The sequence below is a fragment of the Oncorhynchus tshawytscha genome, unplaced genomic scaffold, assembly GCF_018296145.1.
Source record: "Oncorhynchus tshawytscha isolate Ot180627B unplaced genomic scaffold, Otsh_v2.0 Un_contig_11156_pilon_pilon, whole genome shotgun sequence".
NCBI classification, from domain to species: domain Eukaryota; kingdom Metazoa; phylum Chordata; class Actinopteri; order Salmoniformes; family Salmonidae; genus Oncorhynchus; species Oncorhynchus tshawytscha.
This window is the reverse complement of record NW_024607848.1, coordinates 12,755-34,122: the sequence shown is the minus strand read 5'-3', so window position 1 is coordinate 34,122 and position 21,368 is coordinate 12,755. Positions and strand designations below refer to the sequence as shown.

At 44.0% G+C, this 21,368-nt stretch overlaps 1 protein-coding gene across 1 annotated transcript in view; it reads right to left on the bottom strand.

Annotated features, from left to right (window-relative positions):
• Positions 1 to 903: 903 nt before the first annotated feature.
• Positions 904 to 21,368, bottom strand: part of LOC112216909 (mitotic spindle assembly checkpoint protein MAD1-like) — a gene marked incomplete at its 3' end in the record, with an annotated part of 31,055 nt that continues 10,590 nt past the window's right edge. The window contains 7 exon segments of the mRNA XM_042312677.1: positions 904 to 1,048; positions 10,513 to 10,599; positions 17,284 to 17,345; positions 19,280 to 19,394; positions 19,532 to 19,662; positions 20,845 to 20,926; positions 21,011 to 21,135. Of these exon segments, the coding sequence (XP_042168611.1) occupies positions 904 to 1,048; positions 10,513 to 10,599; positions 17,284 to 17,345; positions 19,280 to 19,394; positions 19,532 to 19,662; positions 20,845 to 20,926; positions 21,011 to 21,135 (747 nt within the window).

Below are 21,368 nucleotides of genomic sequence, written 5' to 3'. Positions count from 1 at the left end.
CACACACACACACACGTCTACCCGGATTAAAGAACGTGCTGGCTAATATGAAAGAGACTATGATGAGAAACATTAAGCAGCCTAAAGCAGGTTGTCTCTCTTATCCAAGACCTCCACCAACAGTCGCTGTATCACAGAGCCATCAGTTCCATGTAGGCTGTCTGAGCTTCCTTAAAGGGGGACATCAGGATACTGGTAGGGGCCCTTAATCTACTTCCCCAGAGTCACATGAACTCCTGGATACCATGTAGATGGTCTGAGCTTCCTTAAAGGGGGACATCAGGATACTGGTAGGGGCCCTTAATCTACTTCCCAGAGTCACATGAACTCCTGGATACCATGTAGATGGTCTGAGCTTCCTTAAAGGGGGACATCAGGATACTGGTAGGGGCCCTTAATCTACTTCCCCAGAGTCACATGAACTCCTGGATACCATGTAGATGGTCTGAGCCTCCTTAAAGGGGATGTCAGGATACTGGTAGGGGCCCTTAATCTACTTCCCCAGAGTCACATGAACTCCTGGATACCATGTAGATGGTCTGAGCCTCCTTAAAGGGGATGTCAGGATACTGGTAGGGGCCCTTAATCTACTTCCCCAGAGTCACATGAACTCCTGGATACCATGTAGATGGTCTGAGCCTCCTTAAAGGGGATGTCAGGATACTGGTAGGGGCCCTTAATCTACTTCCCCAGAGTCACATGAACTCCTGGATACCATGTAGATGGTCTCCACGGGCAGTTTGAAGGCAGTTGCTATCTAGCAAAAATGCTAACTAGCGTTAGCGCAATGATAAAGTCTACTGTAGTTAGCGTCAGCTCGCTAAACTACCTCTTGACTTCCTTCAGAACGGCCACAGAGACAGTAGTTTCCACCAGTTCATCTGACACACAAACACACACTACCTTGGTGAGCAGCAACACTCTCTTCTGTAGTCGTCTGACCAGTGATTCCTGGGTCTCCCTCTTCTTCTGTTCTTCCAGAGCTTTAGAACGTAGCGACAACAGCTCCCCCTGGAGGTCAGCCTTAGAACGCTCCACTGACCTACAGCTGGGGGGGAGAGAGAGCTTTAGAATGTAGACAACAGCTCCGCCTGGAGGCCAGCCTGGGGGGGAGAAGGACAAGGGGGGGGGACTCTAAACCCCCCCCTCTTTCTCTTCAGTCCCTCTTAATGGGTGCGTTCCATTAATTATACATTGTCCCTAAGTGTGCACCTGTTCACTGCTTCCCACTAATCTTAAAGCATTGGATTGGGAGGAATGAACAAGAGGAAGCTTCCACCAGGCTTCACTAAACCTCATTTCCTTTCAAATCAGTGAAGGGAAGTGAACATAGAGGAAGGAGAGATATCCTCCCTGTTCTCTCTACTTTCCTCAGTCCTTCTCGTTCCGGCTTCCTCCTCCTCCCTCTCCACCCTCCCCCTGCACTCCATCTCTCCTCGTTATCTAGTGCTTCTAAACAGTGTTATATTTCATAATTAGCTCCGTATGGATCAAGAGAGGGTAGCTCGTTAGCTAACGACGAGCACAAACACACACAGAAACACACACCTCTATGCTGGGGATTAGTGTAGCGGTACTAACGAAGTCAAGATGAGTCTAATTAGCTGTCTGACTATTTAGATCAAACCCACACTACTGGGGGAGAGAAAGAAGGAGAGCTGGGGAAGGAGGGGGAGAGAAAGAAGGAGGGCTGGGGAGAGAAAGAAGGACAGCTGGGGAGGGGGAAGGAGGGAGAGAAAGAAGGAGAGCTGGGGAAGGAGGGGGAGAGAGAAAGAAGGAGAGCTGGGGAAGGAGGGGGAGAGAAAGAAGGAGAGCTGGGGAAGGAGGGGGAGAGAAAGAAGGAGAGCTGGGGAAGGAGGGGGAGAGAAAGAAGGAGAGCTGGGGAAGGAGGGGGAGAGAAAGAAGGAGAGCTGGGGAAGGGGAAGGAGGGGGAGAGAGAAGGAGAGCTGGGGAAGGGGAAGGAGGGGGAGAGAAAGAAGGAGAGGGGGAAAGGGGGAGAGAAAGAAGGACAGCTGGGGAGGGGGAAGGAGGGGAGAGAAAGAAGGAGAGCTGGGGGCACGCTAACTAAACAGAGCATCTGATACCTACAGTTCTATAGCACGCTAACAGAGCATCATACCTATAGTCCTATAGCACGCTAACTAAACAGAGCATCTGATCCCTATAGTTCTATAGCACGCTAAAAGAGCATCTGATACCTATAGTCCTATAGCACGCTAACAGAGCATCTGATACCTGTAGTCCTATAGCACGCTAACTAAACAGAGCATCTGATCCCTATAGTTCTATAGCACGCTAAAAGAGCATCTGATACCTATAGTCCTATAGCACGCTAACAGAGCATCTGATACCTGTAGTTCTATAGCACGCTAACTAAACAGAGCATCTGATACCTACAGTTCTATAGCAAGCTAACAGAGCATCTGATACCTATAGTCCTATAGCACGCTAACTAAACAGAGCATCTGATACCTATAGTCCTATAGCACGCTAACAGAGCATCTGATACCTATAGTCCTATAGCACGCTAACAGAGCATCTGATACCTATAGTTCTATAGCACGCTAACTAAACAGAGCATCTGATACCTATAGTTCTATAGCACGCTAACTAAACAGAGCATCTGATACCTATAGTTCTATAGCATGCTAACTAAACAGAGCATCTGATACCTATAGTTCTATAGCACGCTAACAGAGCATCTGATACCTACAGTTCTATAGCACGCTAACTAAACAAAGCATCTGATACCTATAGTTCTATAGCATGCTAACTAAACAGAGCATCTGATACCTACAGTTCTATAGCATGCTAACTAAACAGAGCATCTGATACCGCACGCTAACTAAACAGAGCATCTGATACCTATAGTTCTATAGCATGCTAACTAAACAGAGCATCTGATACCTACAGTACTATAGCATGCTAACTAAACAGAGCATCTGATACCTACAGTTCTATAGCACGCTAACTAAACAGAGCATCTGATACCTATAGTTCTATAGCACGCTAACAGAGCATCTGATACCTATAGTTCTATAGCACGCTAACAGAGCATCTGATACCTATAGCTCTATAGCACGCTAACAGAGCATCTGATACCTATAGTTCTATAGCACGCTAACAGAGCATCTGATACCTACAGTTCTATAGCACGCTAACTAAACAGAGCATCTGATACCTATAGTTCTATAGCACGCTAACAGAGCATCTGATACCTATAGTTCTATAGCACGCTAACAGAGCATCTGATACCTATAGTTCTATAGCACGCTAACTAAACAGAGCATCTGATACCTACAGTTCTATAGCACGCTAACTAAACAGAGCATCTGATACCTATAGTTCTATAGCATGCTAACTAAACAGAGCATCTGATACCTATAGTTCTATAGCACGCTAACAGAGCATCTGATACCTACAGTTCTATAGCACGCTAACTAAACAAAGCATCTGATACCTATAGTTCTATAGCATGCTAACTAAACAGAGCATCTGATACCTACAGTTCTATAGCATGCTAACTAAACAGAGCATCTGATACCTACAGTTCTATAGCACGCTAACAGAGCATCTGATACCTATAGTTCTATAGCACGCTAACTAAACAGAGCATCTGATACCTATAGTTCTATGGCACGCTAACTAAACAGAGCATCTGATACCTATAGTTCTATAGCACGCTAACAGAGCATCTGATACCTATAGCTCTATAGCACGCTAACAGAGCATCTGATACCTATAGTTCTATGGCACGCTAACTAAACAGAGCATCTGATACCTATAGTTCTATAGCACGCTAACAGAGCATCTGATACCTATAGTTCTATAGCACGCTAACAGAGCATCTGATACCTACAGTTCTATAGCATGCTAACTAAACAGAGCATCTGATACCTACAGTTCTATAGCACGCTAACTAAACAGAGCATCTGATACCTATAGTTCTATAGCACGCTAACAGAGCATCTGATACCTACAGTTCTATAGAGCATCTGCCTAAGTTCTATAGCACGCAACAGAGCATCTGATACCTATAGTTCTATAGCACGCTAACAGAGCATCTGATACCTATAGTTCTATAGCACGCTAACAGAGCATCTGATACCTATAGTTCTATAGCACGCTAACAGAGCATCTGATACCTATAGTTCTATAGCACGCTAACAGAGCATCTGATACCTATAGTTCTATAGCACGCTAACAGAGCATCTGATACCTATAGTTCTATAGCACGCTAACAGAGCATCTGATACCTATAGTTCTATAGCACGCTAACAGAGCATCTGATACCTATAGTTCTATAGCACGCTAACAGAGCATCTGATACCTATAGTTCTATAGCACGCTAACAGAGCATCTGATACCTATAGTTCTATAGCACGCTAACAGAGCATCTGATACCTATAGTTCTATAGCACGCTAACAGAGCATCTGATACCTATAGTTCTATAGCACGCTAACAGAGCATCTGATACCTATAGTTCTATAGCACGCTAACAGAGCATCTGATACCTATAGTTCTATAGCACGCTAACCTAGAACAGAGCATCTGATACCTATAGTTCTATAGCACGCTAACAGAGCATCTGATACCTATAGTTCTATAGCACGCTAACAGAGCATCTGATACCTATAGTTCTATAGCACAACAGAGCATCTGATACCTATAGTTCTCTATAGCACGCTAACAGAGCATCTGATACCTATAGTTCTATAGCACGCTAACAGAGCATCTGATACCTATAGTTCTATAGCACGCTAACAGAGCATCTGATACCTATAGTTCTATAGCACGCTAACAGAGCATCTGATACCTATAGTTCTATAGCACGCTAACAGAGCATCTGATACCTAGTTCTATAGCATGCTAACTAAACAGAGCATCTGATACCTATAGTTCTATAGCACGCTAACAGAGCATCTGATACCTATAGTTCTATAGCACGCTAACAGAGCATCTGATACCTATAGTTCTATAGCACGCTAAACAGAGCATCTGATACCTATAGTTCTATAGCATGCTAACTAAACAGAGCATCTGATACCTACAGTTCTATAGCATGCTAACTAAACAGAGCATCTGATACCTACAGTTCTATAGCACGCTAACAAACAGAGCATCTGATACCTATAGTTCTATAGCACGCTAACTAAACAGAGCATCTGATACCTATAGTTCTATAGCACGCTAACAGAGCATCTGATACCTATAGTTCTATAGCACGCTAACTAACAGAGCATCTGATACCTATAGTTCTATAGCACGCTCTATACCTATAGTTCTACAACAGAGCATCTGATACCTATAGTTCTATAGCACGCTAACAGAGCATCTGATACCTATAGTTCTATAGCACGCTAACAGAGCATCTGATACCTATAGTTCTATAGCACGCTAACAGAGCATCTGATACCTATAGTTCTATAGCACGCTAACAGAGCATCTGATACCTATAGTTCTATAGCACGCTAACAGAGCATCTGATACCTATAGTTCTATAGCACGCTAACAGAGCATCTGATACCTATAGTTCTATAGCACGCTAACAGAGCATCTGATACCTATAGTTCTATAGCACGCTAACAGAGCATCTGATACCTATAGTTCTATAGCACGCTAACAGAGCATCTGATACCTATAGTTCTATAGCACGCTAACAGAGCATCTGATACCTATAGTTCTATAGCACGCTAACAGAGCATCTGAACCTAAGTTCTATAGCAGAACAGAGCATCTGATACCTATAGTTCTATAGCACGCTAACAGAGCATCTGATACCTATAGTTCTATAGCACGCTAACAGAGCATCTGATACCTATAGTTCTAGAGCATCTGATACCTATAGTTCTATAGCACGCTAACAGAGCATCTGATACCTATAGTTCTATAGCACGCTAACAGAGCATCTGATACCTACAGTTCTATAGCACGCTAACAGAGCATCTGATACCTATAGTTCTATAGCACGCTAACAGAGCATCTGAACCTACAGACGCATCATCTGATACCTATAGTTCTATAGCACGCTAACAGAGCATCTGATACCTATAGTTCTATAGCACGCTAACAGAGCATCTGATACCTAAATAGCAGAGCATCTGATAACAGAGCATCTGATACCTAGTTCTATAGCACGCTAACAGAGCATCTGATACCTATAGTTCTATAGCACGCTAACAGAGCATCTGATACCTATAGTTCTATAGCACGCAACAGAGCATCTGAACCTATAGTTCTATAGCACGAACAGAGCATCTGATACCTATAGTTCTATAGCACGCTAACAGAGCATCTGATACCTATAGTTCTATAGCACGCTAACAGAGCATCTGATACCTATAGTTATATAACAGAGCATCTGATAACTATAGCACGCTAACAGAGCATCTGATACCTATAGTTCTATAGCACGCTAACAGAGCATCTGATACCTATAGTTCTATAGCACGCTAACAGAGCATCTGATACCTATAGTTCTATAGCACGCTAACAGAGCATCTGATACCTATAGTTCTATAGCACGCTAACAGAGCATCTGATACCTATAGTTCTATAGCACGCTAACAGAGCATCTGATACCTATAGTTCTATAGCACGCTAACAGAGCATCTGATACCTATAGTTCTATAGCACGCTAACAAAGCATCTGATACCTATAGTTCTATAGCACGCTAACAGAGCATCTGATACCTATAGTTCTATAGCATGCTAACTAAACAGAGCATCTGATACCTATAGTTCTATAGCACGCTAACAGAGCATCTGATACCTATAGTTCTATAGCATGCTAACTAAACAGAGCATCTGATACCTATAGTTCTATAGCACGCTAACAGAGCATCTGATACCTATAGTTCTATAGCATGCTAACTAAACAGAGCATCTGATACCTATAGTTCTATAGCATGCTAACAAACAGAGCATCTGATACCTATAGTTCTATAGCACGCTAACAGAGCATCTGATACCTATAGTTCTATAGCACGCTAACAGAGCATCTGATACCTATAGTTCTATAGCACGCTAACAGAGCATCTGATACCTATAGTTCTATAGCACGCTAACAGAGCATCTGATACCTATAGTTCTATAGCACGCTAACAGAGCATCTGATACCTATAGTTCTATAGCACGCTAACTAAACAGAGCATCTGATACCTATAGTTCTATAGCACGCTAACAGAGCATCTGATACCTATAGTTCTATGGCACGCTAACTAAACAGAGCATCTGATACCTATAGTTCTATAGCACGCTAACAGAGCATCTGATACCTATAGTTCTATAGCACGCTAACAGAGCATCTGATACCTATAGTTCTATAGCACGCTAACAGAGCATCTGATACCTATAGTTCTATAGCACGCTAACAGAGCATCTGATACCTATAGCTCTATAGCACGCTAACAGAGCATCTGATAACTATAGTTCTATAGCACGCTAACAGAGCATCTGATACCTATAGTTCTATAGCACGCTAACAGAGCATCTGATACCTATAGTTCTATAGCACGCTAACAGAGCATCTGATACCTATAGTTCTATAGCACGCTAACAGAGCATCTGATACCTATAGTTCTATAGCACGCTAACAGAGCATCTGATACCTATAGTTCTATAGCACGCTAACAGAGCATCTGATACCTATAGTTCTATAGCACGCTAACAGAGCATCTGATACCTATACCTCTATAGCACGCTAACAGAGCATCTGATACCTATAGTTCTATAGCATGCTAACTAAACAGAGCATCTGATACCTATAGTTCTATAGCACGCTAACAGAGCATCTGATACCTATAGTTCTATAGCATGCTAACTAAACAGAGCATCTGATACCTATAGTTCTATAGCACGCTAACAGAGCATCTGATACCTATAGTTCTATAGCATGCTAACTAAACAGAGCATCTGATACCTATAGTTCTATAGCACGCTAACAGAGCATCATACCTATAGTCCTATAGCATGCTAACTAAACAGAGCATCTGATACCTACAGTTCTATAGCATGCTAACTAAACAGAGCATCTGATACCTACAGTTCTATAGCACGCTAACAGAGCATCTGATACCTATAGTTCTATAGCACGCTAACAGAGCATCTGATACCTATAGTTCTATAGCACGCTAACAGAGCATCTGATACCTATAGTTCTATAGCACGCTAACAGAGCATCATACCTATAGTCCTATAGCACGCTAACTAAACAGAGCATCTGATACCTATACCTCTATAGCACGCTAACAGAGCATCTGATACCTATAGTTCTATAGCATGCTAACTAAACAGAGCATCTGATACCTATAGTTCTATAGCACGCTAACAGAGCATCTGATACCTATAGTTCTATAGCATGCTAACTAAACAGAGCATCTGATACCTATAGTTCTATAGCACGCTAACAGAGCATCTGATACCTATAGTTCTATAGCATGCTAACTAAACAGAGCATCTGATACCTACAGTTCTATAGCATGCTAACTAAACAGAGCATCTGATACCGCACGCTAACTAAACAGAGCATCTGATACCTATAGTTCTATAGCATGCTAACTAAACAGAGCATCTGATACCTATAGTTCTATAGCACGCTAACAGAGCATCTGATACCTACAGTTCTATAGCACGCTAACTAAACAGAGCATCTGATACCTATAGTTCTATAGCACGCTAACAGAGCATCTGATACCTATAGTTCTATAGCACGCTAACTAAACAGAGCATCTGATACCTATAGTTCTATAGCACGCTAACAGAGCATCTGATACCTATAGTTCTATGGCACGCTAACTAAACAGAGCATCTGATACCTATAGTTCTATAGCACGCTAACAGAGCATCTGATACCTATAGTTCTATAGCACGCTAACAGAGCATCTGATACCTATAGCTCTATAGCACGCTAACAGAGCATCTGATACCTATAGTTCTATAGCACGCTAACAGAGCATCTGATACCTATAGTTCTATAGCATGCTAACAGAGCATCTGATACCTATAGTTCTATAGCACGCTAACAGAGCATCTGATACCTATAGTTCTATAGCACGCTAACAGAGCATCTGATACCTATAGTTCTATAGCACGCTAACAGAGCATCTGATACCTATAGTTCTATAGCACGCTAACAGAGCATCTGATACCTATAGTTCTATAGCACGCTAACAGAGCATCTGATACCTATACCTCTATAGCACGCTAACAGAGCATCTGATACCTATAGTTCTATAGCATGCTAACAGAGCATCTGATACCTATAGTTCTATAGCACGCTAACAGAGCATCTGATACCTATAGTTCTATAGCACGCTAACAGAGCATCTGATACCTATAGTTCTATAGCACGCTAACAGAGCATCTGATACCTATAGTTCTATAGCACGCTAACAGAGCATCTGATACCTATAGTTCTATAGCACGCTAACAGAGCATCTGATACCTATACCTCTATAGCACGCTAACAGAGCATCTGATACCTATAGTTCTATAGCACGCTAACTAAACAGAGCATCTGATACCTACAGTTCTATAGCATGCTAACAGAGCATCTGATACCTATAGTTCTATAGCACGCTAACTAAACAGAGCATCTGATACCTATAGTTCTATAGCACGCTAACAGAGCATCTGATACCTATAGTTCTATAGCACGCTAACTAAACAGAGCATCTGATACCTATAGTCTTATAGCACGCTAACTAAACAGAGCATCTGATACCTATAGTTCTATAGCACGCTAACTAAACAGAGCATCTGATACCTACAGTTCTATAGCACGCTAACAGAGCATCTGATACCTATAGTTCTATAGCACGCTAACTAAACAGAGCATCTGATACCTATAGTTCTATAGCACGCTAACTAAACAGAGCATCTGATACCTATAGTCTTATAGCACGCTAACTAAACAGAGCATCTGATACCTATAGTTCTATAGCACGCTAACTAAACAGAGCATCTGATACCTACAGTTCTATAGCACGCTAACTAAACAGAGCATCTGATACCTACAGTTCTATAGCACGCTAACAGAGCATCTGATACCTACAGTTCTATAGCACGCTAACAGAGCATCTGATACCTACAGTTCTATAGCACGCTAACAGAGCATCTGATACCTACAGTTCTATAGCACGCTAACAGAGCATCTGATACCTACAGTTCTATAGCACGCTAACAGAGCATCTGATACCTATAGTTCTATAGCACGCTAACAGAGCATCTGATACCTATAGTCCTATAGCACGCTAACTAAACAGAGCATCTGATACCTATAGTTCTATAGCACGCTAACAGAGCATCTGATACCTATAGTCCTATAGCACGCTAACTAAACAGAGCATCTGATACCTATAGTTCTATAGCACGCTAACTAAACAGAACAAATATATAACTTAAAACGTTAAAGTGACATCCCTATTAGTGAGCATTTGTCCTTTGCCAAGATAATCAATCCAGGTGTGGCATATGAAGAAGCTGATGCAGCATCATGATGTGTGTGTTACCTGCTGGTGAGAGTGTAGTTGTGTTGTTTGACAGCGATCTCTCGTTGTTGGATCTGAATCACCTCTCTGGACAGATCCTCTGGTGTCCTGCAGGGGACACAACACGCAGTTAACACACTGTACAGAGGAGAGAGGAGGACAGAGAGGAGGACAGAGAGGAGGACAGAGAGGAGGACAGAGAGGAGGACAGAGAGGAGGACAGATCCTCTGGTGTGCTGTAGGGGACACAACACACAGTTAACACACTGCATGTTTATCCATAGAGCTCAGAGAGACAGACGTCATGGAGTACTCCAGTCTCCAGTCCTAAAGCTTAACTGATGGAGCTCGAATACAGCAGCTCAATTAACCAACACCGTCGGTTACTAAAGAAGCACCCTATTCCCTATATAGAACACTACTATAGACCAGAGCCCTATATAGAACACTACTATAGACCAGAGCCCTATTCCCTATATAGAACACTACTATAGACCAGAGCCCTATATAGAACACTACTATAGACCAGAGCCCTATTCCCTATATAGAACACTACTATAGACCAGAGCCCTATTCCTTATATAGAACACTACTATAGACCAGAGCCCTATTCCTTATATAGAACACTACTATAGACCAGAGCCCTATTCCTTATATAGAACACTACTATAGACCAGAGCCCTATTCCCTATATAGAACACTACTTTTGACCAGAGCCGTATTCCCTATATAGAACACTACTATAGACCAGAGCCCTATATAGAACACTACTATAGACCAGAGCCCTATTCCCTATATAGAACACTACTTTTGACCAGGGTCCATAGGGAATCAGGTGCCATTTGCGAAAATTGCTGAATCTAAACTCTCCGGAAGATTCTATTCTTTCAAGCCCTTAAAGACAAACTATTAAAATGATTTCCACCAGCTTCCCTTCTCAAATTACACAGTCTGGAGCAGTGATTACTACCCTGTTAAACACCGTGACAGTTTATTAAATGGTTACTACCCTGTTAAACACCGTGACAGTTTATTACTGGTTACTACCCTGTTAAACACTGTGACAGTTTATTAAATGGTTACTACCCTGTTAAACACCGTGACAGTTTATTACTGGTTACTACCCTGTTAAACACCGTGACAGTTTATTAAATGGTTACTACCCTGTTAAACACCGTGACAGTTTATTACTGGTTACTACCCTGTTAAACACTGTGACAGTTTATTAGTGGTTACTACCCTGTGTATTACTGGTTACTACCCTGTGTATTAATGGTTACTACCCTGTGTATTAATGGTTACTACCCTGTGTATTAATGGTTACTACCCTGTTAAACACTGTGACAGATTATTACTGGTTACTACCCTGTGTATTAATGGTTACTACCCTGTGTATTACTGGTTACTACCCTGTGTATTACTGGTTACTACCCTGTTAAACACTGACAGTTTATTACTGGTTACTACCCTGTGTATTACTGGTTACTACCCTGTGTATTACTGGTTACTACCCTGTTAAACACTGTGACAGTTTATTACTGGTTACTACCCTGTGTATTAATGGTTACTACCCTGTGTATTACTGGTTACTACCCTGTTAAACACTGTGACAGTTTATTACTGGTTACTACCCTGTGTATTACTGGTTACTACCCTGTTAAACACTGACAGTTTATTAATGGTTACTACCCTGTGTATTAATGGTTACTACCCTGTTAAACACTGTGACAGTTTATTAATGGTTACTACCCTGTGTATTACTGGTTACTACCCTGTGTATTAATGGTTACTACCCTGTTAAACACTGACAGTTTATTAATGGTTACTACCCTGTGTATTACTGGTTACTACCCTGTTAAACACTGTGACAGTTTATTACTGGTTACTACCCTGTTAAACACTGTGACAGTTTATTACTGGTTACTACCCTGTTAAACACTGACAGTTTATTACTGGTTACTACCCTGTTAAACACCGTGACAGTTTATTAGTGGTTACTACCCTGTTAAACACCGTGACAGTTTATTAAATGGTTACTACCCTGTTAAACACCGTGACAGTTTATTACTGGTTACTACCCTGTTAAACACTGTGACAGTTTATTACTGGTTACTACCCTGTGTATTACTGGTTACTACCCTGTGTATTACTGGTTACTACCCTGTTAAACACTGACAGTTTATTACTGGTTACTACCCTGTGTATTACTGGTTACTACCCTGTGTATTACTGGTTACTACCCTGTTAAACACTGTGACAGTTTATTAGTGGTTACTACCCTGTGTATTACTGGTTACTACCCTGTGTATTAATGGTTACTACCCTGTGTATTAATGGTTACTACCCTGTTAAACACTGACAGTTTATTAATGGTTACTACCCTGTTAAACACTGTGACAGTTTATTAATGGTTACTACCCTGTGTATTAGTGGTTACTACCCTGTGTATTAATGGTTACTACCCTGTGTATTAATGGTTACTACCCTGTGTATTACTGGTTACTACCCTGTGTATTACTGGTTACTACCCTGTTAAACACTGTGACAGTTTATTAATGGTTACTACCCTGTGTATTAGTGGTTACTACCCTGTTATACACCGTGACAGTTTATTACTGGTTACTACCCTGTGTATTAGTGGTTACTACCCTGTTATACACCGTGACAGTTTATTACTGGTTACTACCCTGTGTATTAATGGTTACTACCCTGTGTATTAGTGGTTACTACCCTGTTAAACACCGTGACAGTTTATTAATGGTTGCTATGCTATGGTTGCTATGCTAATGCTATGCTAATGCTATGTGAGAGTATCGTATGGGAGGGGGTAATGCTATGTGAGGGGGGGGGGTAATGCTATGTGAGATTATCGTATGGGAGAGAGAGGGGGTAATGCTATGTGAGAGTATTGTATGGGAGAGGGGGGTAATGCTATGTGAGAGTATCGTATGGGAGAGAGGGGGTAATGCTATGTGAGAGAGAGGGGGGGGTAATGCTATGTGAGAGTATCGTATGGGAGAGAGGGGGGTAATGCTATGTATTAGTATCGTATGGGAGAGGGGGGTAATGCTATGTGAGGGGGGTAAATGCTATGTGAGATTATCGTATGGGAGAGAGGGGGTAATGCTATGTGAGAGAGAGGGGGGTAATGCTATGTGAGAGTATTGTATGGGAGAGAGGGGGGGGTAATGCTATGTGAGAGAGAGGGGGGTAATGCTATGTGAGATTATTGTATGGGAGAGAGGGGGGTAATGCTATGTGAGAGTATCGTATGGGAGAGAGAGGGGGTAATGCTATGTGAGAGTATCGTATGGGAGAGAGAGGGGGTAATGCTATGTGAGAGAGAGGGGGGTAATGCTATGTGAGAGTATCGTATGGGAGAGAGGGGGGTAATGCTATGTATCAGTATCGTATGGGAGAGAGGGGGGTAATGCTATGTGAGGGGGTAAATGCTATGTGAGATTATCGTATGGGAGAGAGGGGGGGGTAATGCTATGTGAGAGTATCGTATGGGAGAGAGGGGGTAATGCTATGTGAGATTATCGTATGGGAGAGTGGGGGTAATGCTATGTGAGATTATCGTATGGGAGAGAGGGGGTAATGCTATGTGAGGGGGGTAATGCTATGTGAGATTATCGTATGGGAGAGAGGGGGTAATGCTATGTGAGAGTATCGTATGGGAGAGAGGGGGGGGTAATGCTATGTGAGGGGGGTAATGCTATGTGAGATTATCGTATGGGAGAGAGGGGGGTAATGCTATGTGAGAGTATCGTATGGGAGAGAGGGGGTAATGATATGTGAGATTATCGTATGGGAGAGTGGGGGTAATGCTATGTGGGATTATCGTATGGGAGAGAGGGGGTAATGCTATGTGAGGGGGGGGTAATGCTATGTGAGATTATCGTATGGGAGAGGGGGGTAATGCTATGTGAGAGTATCGTATGGGAGAGAGGGGGGGTAATGCTATGTGAGAGTATCGTATGGGAGAGAGGGGGTAATGCTATGTGAGGGGGAGTAATGCTATGTGAGATTATCGTATGGGAGAGAGGGGGTAATGCTATGTGAGATTATCGTATGGGAGAGAGGGGGTAATGCTATGTGAGATTATCGTATGGGAGAGAGGGGGTAATGCTATGTGAGATTATCGTATGGGAGAGAGGGGGTAATGCTATGTGAGATTATCGTATGGGAGAGAGGGGGGTAATGCTATGTATCAGTATCGTATGGGAGAGAGGGGGTAATGCTATGTGAGAGTATCGTATGGGAGAGAGGGGGGTAATGCTATGTGAGAGTATCGTATGGGAGGGGGGTAATGCTATGTGAGATTATCGTATGGGAGAGAGGGGTAATGCTATGTGAGAGTATCGTATGGGAGAGGGGGGTAATGCTATGTGAGAGTATCGTATGGGAGAGAGGGGGGGGTAATGCTATGTGAGATTATCGTATGGGAGAGAGGGGGTAATGCTATGTGAGGGGGTAAATGCTATGTGAGATTATCGTATGGGAGAGAGGGGGGTAATGCTATGTGAGAGTATCGTATGGGAGAGAGGGGGTAATGCTATGTATCAGTATCGTATGGGAGAGAGGGGGGGTAATGCTATGTGAGAGTATCGTATGGGAGAGAGGGGGTAATGTAGCAAGTTTTAAGTTCCTCGGCATACACATCACAGACAAACTGAATTGGTCCACTCACACAGACAGCATCGTGAGGAAGGCGCAGCAGCGCCTCTTCAACCTCAGGAGGCTGAAGAAATTCGGCTTGTCACCAAAAGCACTCACAAACTTCTACAGATGCACAATCGAGAGCATCCTGGCGGGCTGTATCACCGCCTGGTATGGCAACTGCACCGCCCTCAACCGTAAGGCTCTCCAGAGGGTAGTGAGGTCTGCACAACGCATCACCGGGGGCAAACTACCTGCCCTCCAGGACACCTACACCACCCGATGCTACAGGAAGGCCATAAAGATCATCAAGGACATCAACCACCCGAGCCACTGCCTGTTCACCCCGCTGCCATCCAGAAGGCGAGGTCAGTACAGGTGCATCAAAGCTGGGACCGAGAGACTGAAAAACAGCTTCTATCTCAAGGCCATCAGACTGTTAAACAGCCACCACTAACATTGAGTGGCTACTGCCAACACACTGTCAATGACACTGACTCTACTCCAGCCACTTTAATCATGGGAATTGATGGGAAATGATGTAAATATATCACTAGCCACTTTAAACAATGCTACCTTATATAATGTTACTTACCCTACATTGTTCATCTCATATGCATACGTTGATACTGTACTCTATATCATCGACTGCATCCTTATGTAATACATGTATCACTAGCCACTTTAACTATGCCACTTGGTTTACATACTCATCTCATATGTATATACTGTACTCGATATCATCTACTGTATCTTGCCTATGCTGCTCTGTACCATCACTCATTCATATATCCTTATGTACATATTCTTTATCCCCTTACACTGTGTATGACAGTAGTTTTTTTGGAATTGTTAGTTAGATTACTTGCTCGTTATTACTGCATTGTTGGAACTAGAAGCACAAGCATTTCGCTACACTCGCATTAACATCTGCTAACCATGTGTATGTGACAAATAAAATTTGATTTGATTTGATTTGAGAGTATCGTATGGGAGAGAGGGGGGGGTAATGCTATGTATCAGTATCGTATGGGAGAGAGGGGGGTAATGCTATGTGAGAGTATCGTATGGGAGAGAGAACGAGAAAACTTGCACCATTTAACATTCAATTCACACAGTTTATTAGGTACAGCCATGTTTCTGAGACACCGGTGCAGCAGGCACTGAGGACCATACCACGCTCAACGTCTCTCAGGTCACTCGTTTTCCCATCCTAACGTTCAATCAAACAGTAACTGAATGCCTCGATGCCTGTCTGCCTGCTTTATATAGACTCCCTGTCTGTAGGAACCATCTATTTTGGTGAACAAGGTGATGTATCTAATAATCTGGCCACTCAGTGTACATCAAACACTGGGGTAGTCATGAGAGAAAAATATAGTGTGTGTGTGTGTGTGTGTGTGTGTGTGTGTGTGTGTTAGATGCAGTGCAGTGTTTGTAATGTGTCTGATGTGCTTCGCTGCTCATGTGGAAACATGCAATCATTCTGTCATTACAGGCTTTCAGCACAGAACACACACACACACACACACACACACACACACACACACACACACACAGCAAACAAATAAAACGTCACTCTTCACAGAGAGAATGAGGCACCAGTATTTTTCATGACTCAAGAGCTCCACCCAGTGGTGAAATATTATACTAGAGACATTCCACCCAGTGGTGAAATATTATACTAGAGACATTCCACCCAGTGGTGAAATATTATACTACAGACATTCCACCCAGTGGTGAAATATTATACTAGAGACATTCCACCCAGTGGTGAAATATTATACTACAGACATTCCACCCAGTGGTGAAATATTATACTACAGACATTCCACCCAGTGGTGAAATATTATACTAGAGACATTCCACCCAGTGGTGAAATATTATACTACAGACATTCCACCCAGTGGTGAAATATTATACTACAGACAGAGACATTCCACCCAGTGGTGAAATATTATACTACAGACAGAGACATTCCACCCAGTGGTGAAATATTATACTAGAGACATTCCACCCAGTGGTGAAATATTATACTACAGACATTCCACCCAGTGGTGAAATATTATACTACAGACAGAGACATTCCACCCAGTGGTGAAATATTATACTACAGACATTCCAACTGACCGTATGTTGAGTCCAGTAGACTGTCCCAGGTTCTCCCAGGCCTGCAGTTTCTGAGACAGTTTCTGAAGGAGGAGAGGAAGGAACCAGATGACACACCAGGGTGTAGGGATTCAAGGTTTCACATTTACAAATTCAACTACTATGCAGATTGTTTCCAACCCTGAGATTTGTTTGTCGCTAACTAGGGTAGCCTGGTGGTTAGAGGCAGGGTAGCCTGGTGGTTAGAGGCAGGGTAGCCTGGTGCTTAGAGGCAGGGTAGCCTAGTGGTTAGAGGCAGGGTAGCCTGGTGGTTAGAGGCAGGGTAGCCTGGTGGTTAGAGGCAGGGTAGCCTGGTGCTTAGAGGCAGGGTAGCCTGGTGCTTAGAGGCAGGGTAGCCTGGTGGTTAGAGGCAGGGTAGCCTGGTGGTTAGAGGCAGGGTAGCCTGGTGGTTAGAGGCAGGGTAGCCTGGTGGTTAGAGGCAGGGTAGCCTGGTGGTTAGAGGCAGGGTAGCCTGGTGGTTAGAGGCAGGGTAGCCTGGTGCTTAGAGGCAGGGTAGCCTGGTGCTTAGAGGCAGGGTAGCCTGGTGCTTAGAGGCAGGGTAGCCTGGTGCTTAGAGGCAGGGTAGCCTGGTGGTTAGAGGCAGGGTAGCCTGGTGGTTAGAGGCAGGGTAGCCTGGTGGTTAGAGGCAGGGTAGCCTGGTGGTTAGAGGCAGGGTAGCCTGGTGGTTAGAGGCAGGGTAGCCTGGTGGTTAGAGGCAGGGTAGCCTGGTGGTTAGAGGCAGGGTAGCCTGGTGGTTAGAGGCAGGGTAGCCTGGTGGTTAGAGGCAGGGTAGCCTGGTGGTTAGAGGCAGGGTAGCCTGGTGGTTAGAGGCAGGGTAGCCTGGTGCTTAGAGGCAGGGTAGCCTGGTGGTTAGAGGCAGGGTAGCCTGGTGGTTAGAGGCAGGGTAGCCTGGTGGTTAGAGGCAGGGTAGCCTGGTGGTTAGAGGCAGGGTAGCCTGGTGGTTAGAGGCAGGGTAGCCTGGTGGTTAGAGGCAGGGTAGCCTGGTGGTTAGAGGCAGGGTAGCCTGGTGGTTAGAGGCAGGGTAGCCTGGTGGTTAGAGGCAGGGTAGCCTGGTGGTTAGAGGCAGGGTAGCCTGGTGGTTAGAGGCAGGGTAGCCTGGTGGTTAGAGGCAGGGTAGCCTGGTGGTTAGAGGCAGGGTAGCCTGGTGGTTAGAGGCAGGGTAGCCTGGTGGTTAGAGGCAGGGTAGCCTGGTGGTTAGAGGCAGGGTAGCCTGGTGCTTAGAGGCAGGGTAGCCTGGTGGTTAGAGGCAGGGTAGCCTGGTGGTTAGAGGCAGGGTAGCCTGGTGGTTAGAGGCAGGGTAGCCTGGTGGTTAGAGGCAGGGTAGCCTGGTGGTTAGAGGCAGGGTAGCCTGGTGGTTAGAGGCAGGGTAGCCTGGTGGTTAGAGGCAGGGTAGCCTGGTGGTTAGAGGCAGGGTAGCCTGGTGGTTAGAGGCAGGGTAGCCTGGTGGTTAGAGCGTTGGACTAGTTACCGGAAGGTTGCAAGTTCAAATCCCCGAGCTGACAAGGTACAAATCTGTCGTTCTGCCCCTGAACAGGCAGTTAACCCACTGTTCCTAGGCCAGTTAACCCACTGTTCCTAGGCCAGTTAACCCACTGTTCCTAGGCCAGTTAACCCACTGTTCCTAGGCCAGTTAACCCACTGTTCCTAGACCAGTTAACCCACTGTTCCTAGACCAGTTAACCCACTGTTCCTAGACCAGTTAACCCACTGTTCCTAGACCAGTTAACCCACTGTTCCTAGACAAGTTAACCCACTGTTCCTAGGCAGTAATTGAAAATAAGAATTTGTTCTTAACTGACTTGCCTAGTTAAATAAAAAAGGTACAAAAAATATATATTATTATTTATTTTTAAAGTTACGTTTCCATTTCAGTTGTGTATCAGAACAACCATTAGTTAGAACAGACGGCACACTGCAGCCCAGTTTAACATTTAGAAAACACAAACAGGTCACACACCTCCTTCTCCAGCTCCACGTTCACCATCTCCTCTTTCATCTTCTCCATCCGTTCTACCTTACGTCTCAAACCCTCCGTTTCCTCCTTCAGCAGGATCACGTTCTCCCTCGTCTCCCTGGGATATGGAATGAGTGGAGACAGTGAGAGAGAGAGAGAGAGAGAGGTTTAAGTGACATTAATGATAGTTGTCTTCTTTTACAACCTACAAATAATCTCTTAGCTGTCCTGCTCCATGTGTTCTAGTAGTGTTACCTGAGGTAAACATTCTCCTCCCTTAGCTGTCGGAGCTCCTTGTCCATATCCGGGACCCTAGCGACCTCTGACCTCATGTTCTTCACTATGACAACATCCTGTTCCTGCAGAGCCAACTTCCTCTCCAACTCCTGGGAGGGGTGGGGGGAGAGACACACACAGACACACACCTTTGAGTTGTATTCTCCGCTCATGAAAGAGAGATTTAATGACCATCTGAAAGGTGAACATGGTGGAGTTTGAGGTTGTGTGTTAGACTGAAGGGTTAATAGCATCTCTTCATTTGATGGCAGGTCATTTAAACCCAGAAACAATAAATGGTGATTACATTGAGAGTTTATAAAGCCTACAGAGGACAGAGTTTAAACCCAGAAACAATAAATGGTGATTCCATTGAGAGTTTATAAAGCCTACAGAGGACAGAGTTTAAACCCAGAAACAATAAATGGTGATTACATTGCATAAAAAATTACCACTTAACTTCCCAGATGACACTTTGGAGAGAACACACACGGATGCCAAGATAAGCAGAAGCAAAAGAAATGGACCTGCACCTGTTCAACAGCTCAAAACCTCTACAGGCATATAAAGCACCACAGAATAAACAAGATTGATACTTCAGTCCTTCTCCTAGTACCAACTCTAGTCCCAATCTCAACCCCAGTCCTAATCCTAACCTAGCTCCCCAACTCTAGTCCCAATCTCAACCCCAGTCCTAATCCTAATCTAGCTCCAACTCTAGTCCCAATCTCAACCCCAGTCCTAATCCTAACCTAGCTCCAACTCTAGTCCCAATCCCAGTCCTAATCCTGACCTAACTCCACCTCTAGTCCCAATCTCAATCCCAGTCCTAATCCAGCTCCAACTCTAGTCCCAATCTCAACCCCAGTCCTAACGCTAACCTAGCTCGAACTCTAGTCCCAATCTCAACCCCAGTCTTAATCCTAACCTAGCTCCAACTCCAGTCCCAATCCCAGTCCTAATCTAGCTCCGCAACTCTAGTCCCAATCTCAACCCCAGTCCTAACCTAGCTCCAACTCTAGTCCCAATCTCAACCCCAGTCCTAACCTAGCTCCAACTCTAGTCCCAATCTCAATCCCTGTCCTAATCCTAACCTAGCTCCCCAACTCTAGTCCCAATCTCAACCCCAGTCCTAAATTGAATTCAGGTACAATCAGTTTCAATCTTCATACATCAGTCCCAACCTCCTAGTTTTCTAAACCTAGTCCCAATCTGAACTGTATTAATACCAATCTTAATCTAGACATCATTAATTTTAGTCCTACTTTGAACAACAATAATCCTAGCCTCACCTTAATCTTGAGTTCGTGGTCGGAGCAGGTGGATGATGCTAACTGGAGGGCCTGGCACCGCTGAGACACTTCCTGGTACTTCCTGTAAAGAGGACCAGTCAGGGGGGGAGGAAATCCAGGCAGGACCAATCAGAAGAAAGGAAATCCAGGAAGTAGTGTGTGTTACCTGTGTTGTAGCTCCACTTGTTCCTGTAGTCCCTGGTTCTCCAGTGTCTGGTTAGAGATGGTGTTGTCCCGCGTCTGGACCTGCTGCTTCAGGTCCCGGATCTCATCCTTTAAACCGCTCATCGTCTACAGGGACAAATAACACATAGTGTAGTCATCAACCTCATCCTCAATCTCATCCTTTAAACCGCTCATCCTCTACAGGGACAAATAACACAGTGTAGTCATCAACCTCATCCTCAATCTCATCCTTTAAACCTCTCATCCTCTACAGGGACAAATAACACAGTGTAGTCATCAACCTCATCCTTTAAACCTCTCATCCTCTACAGGGACAAATGACACACAGTGTAGTCATC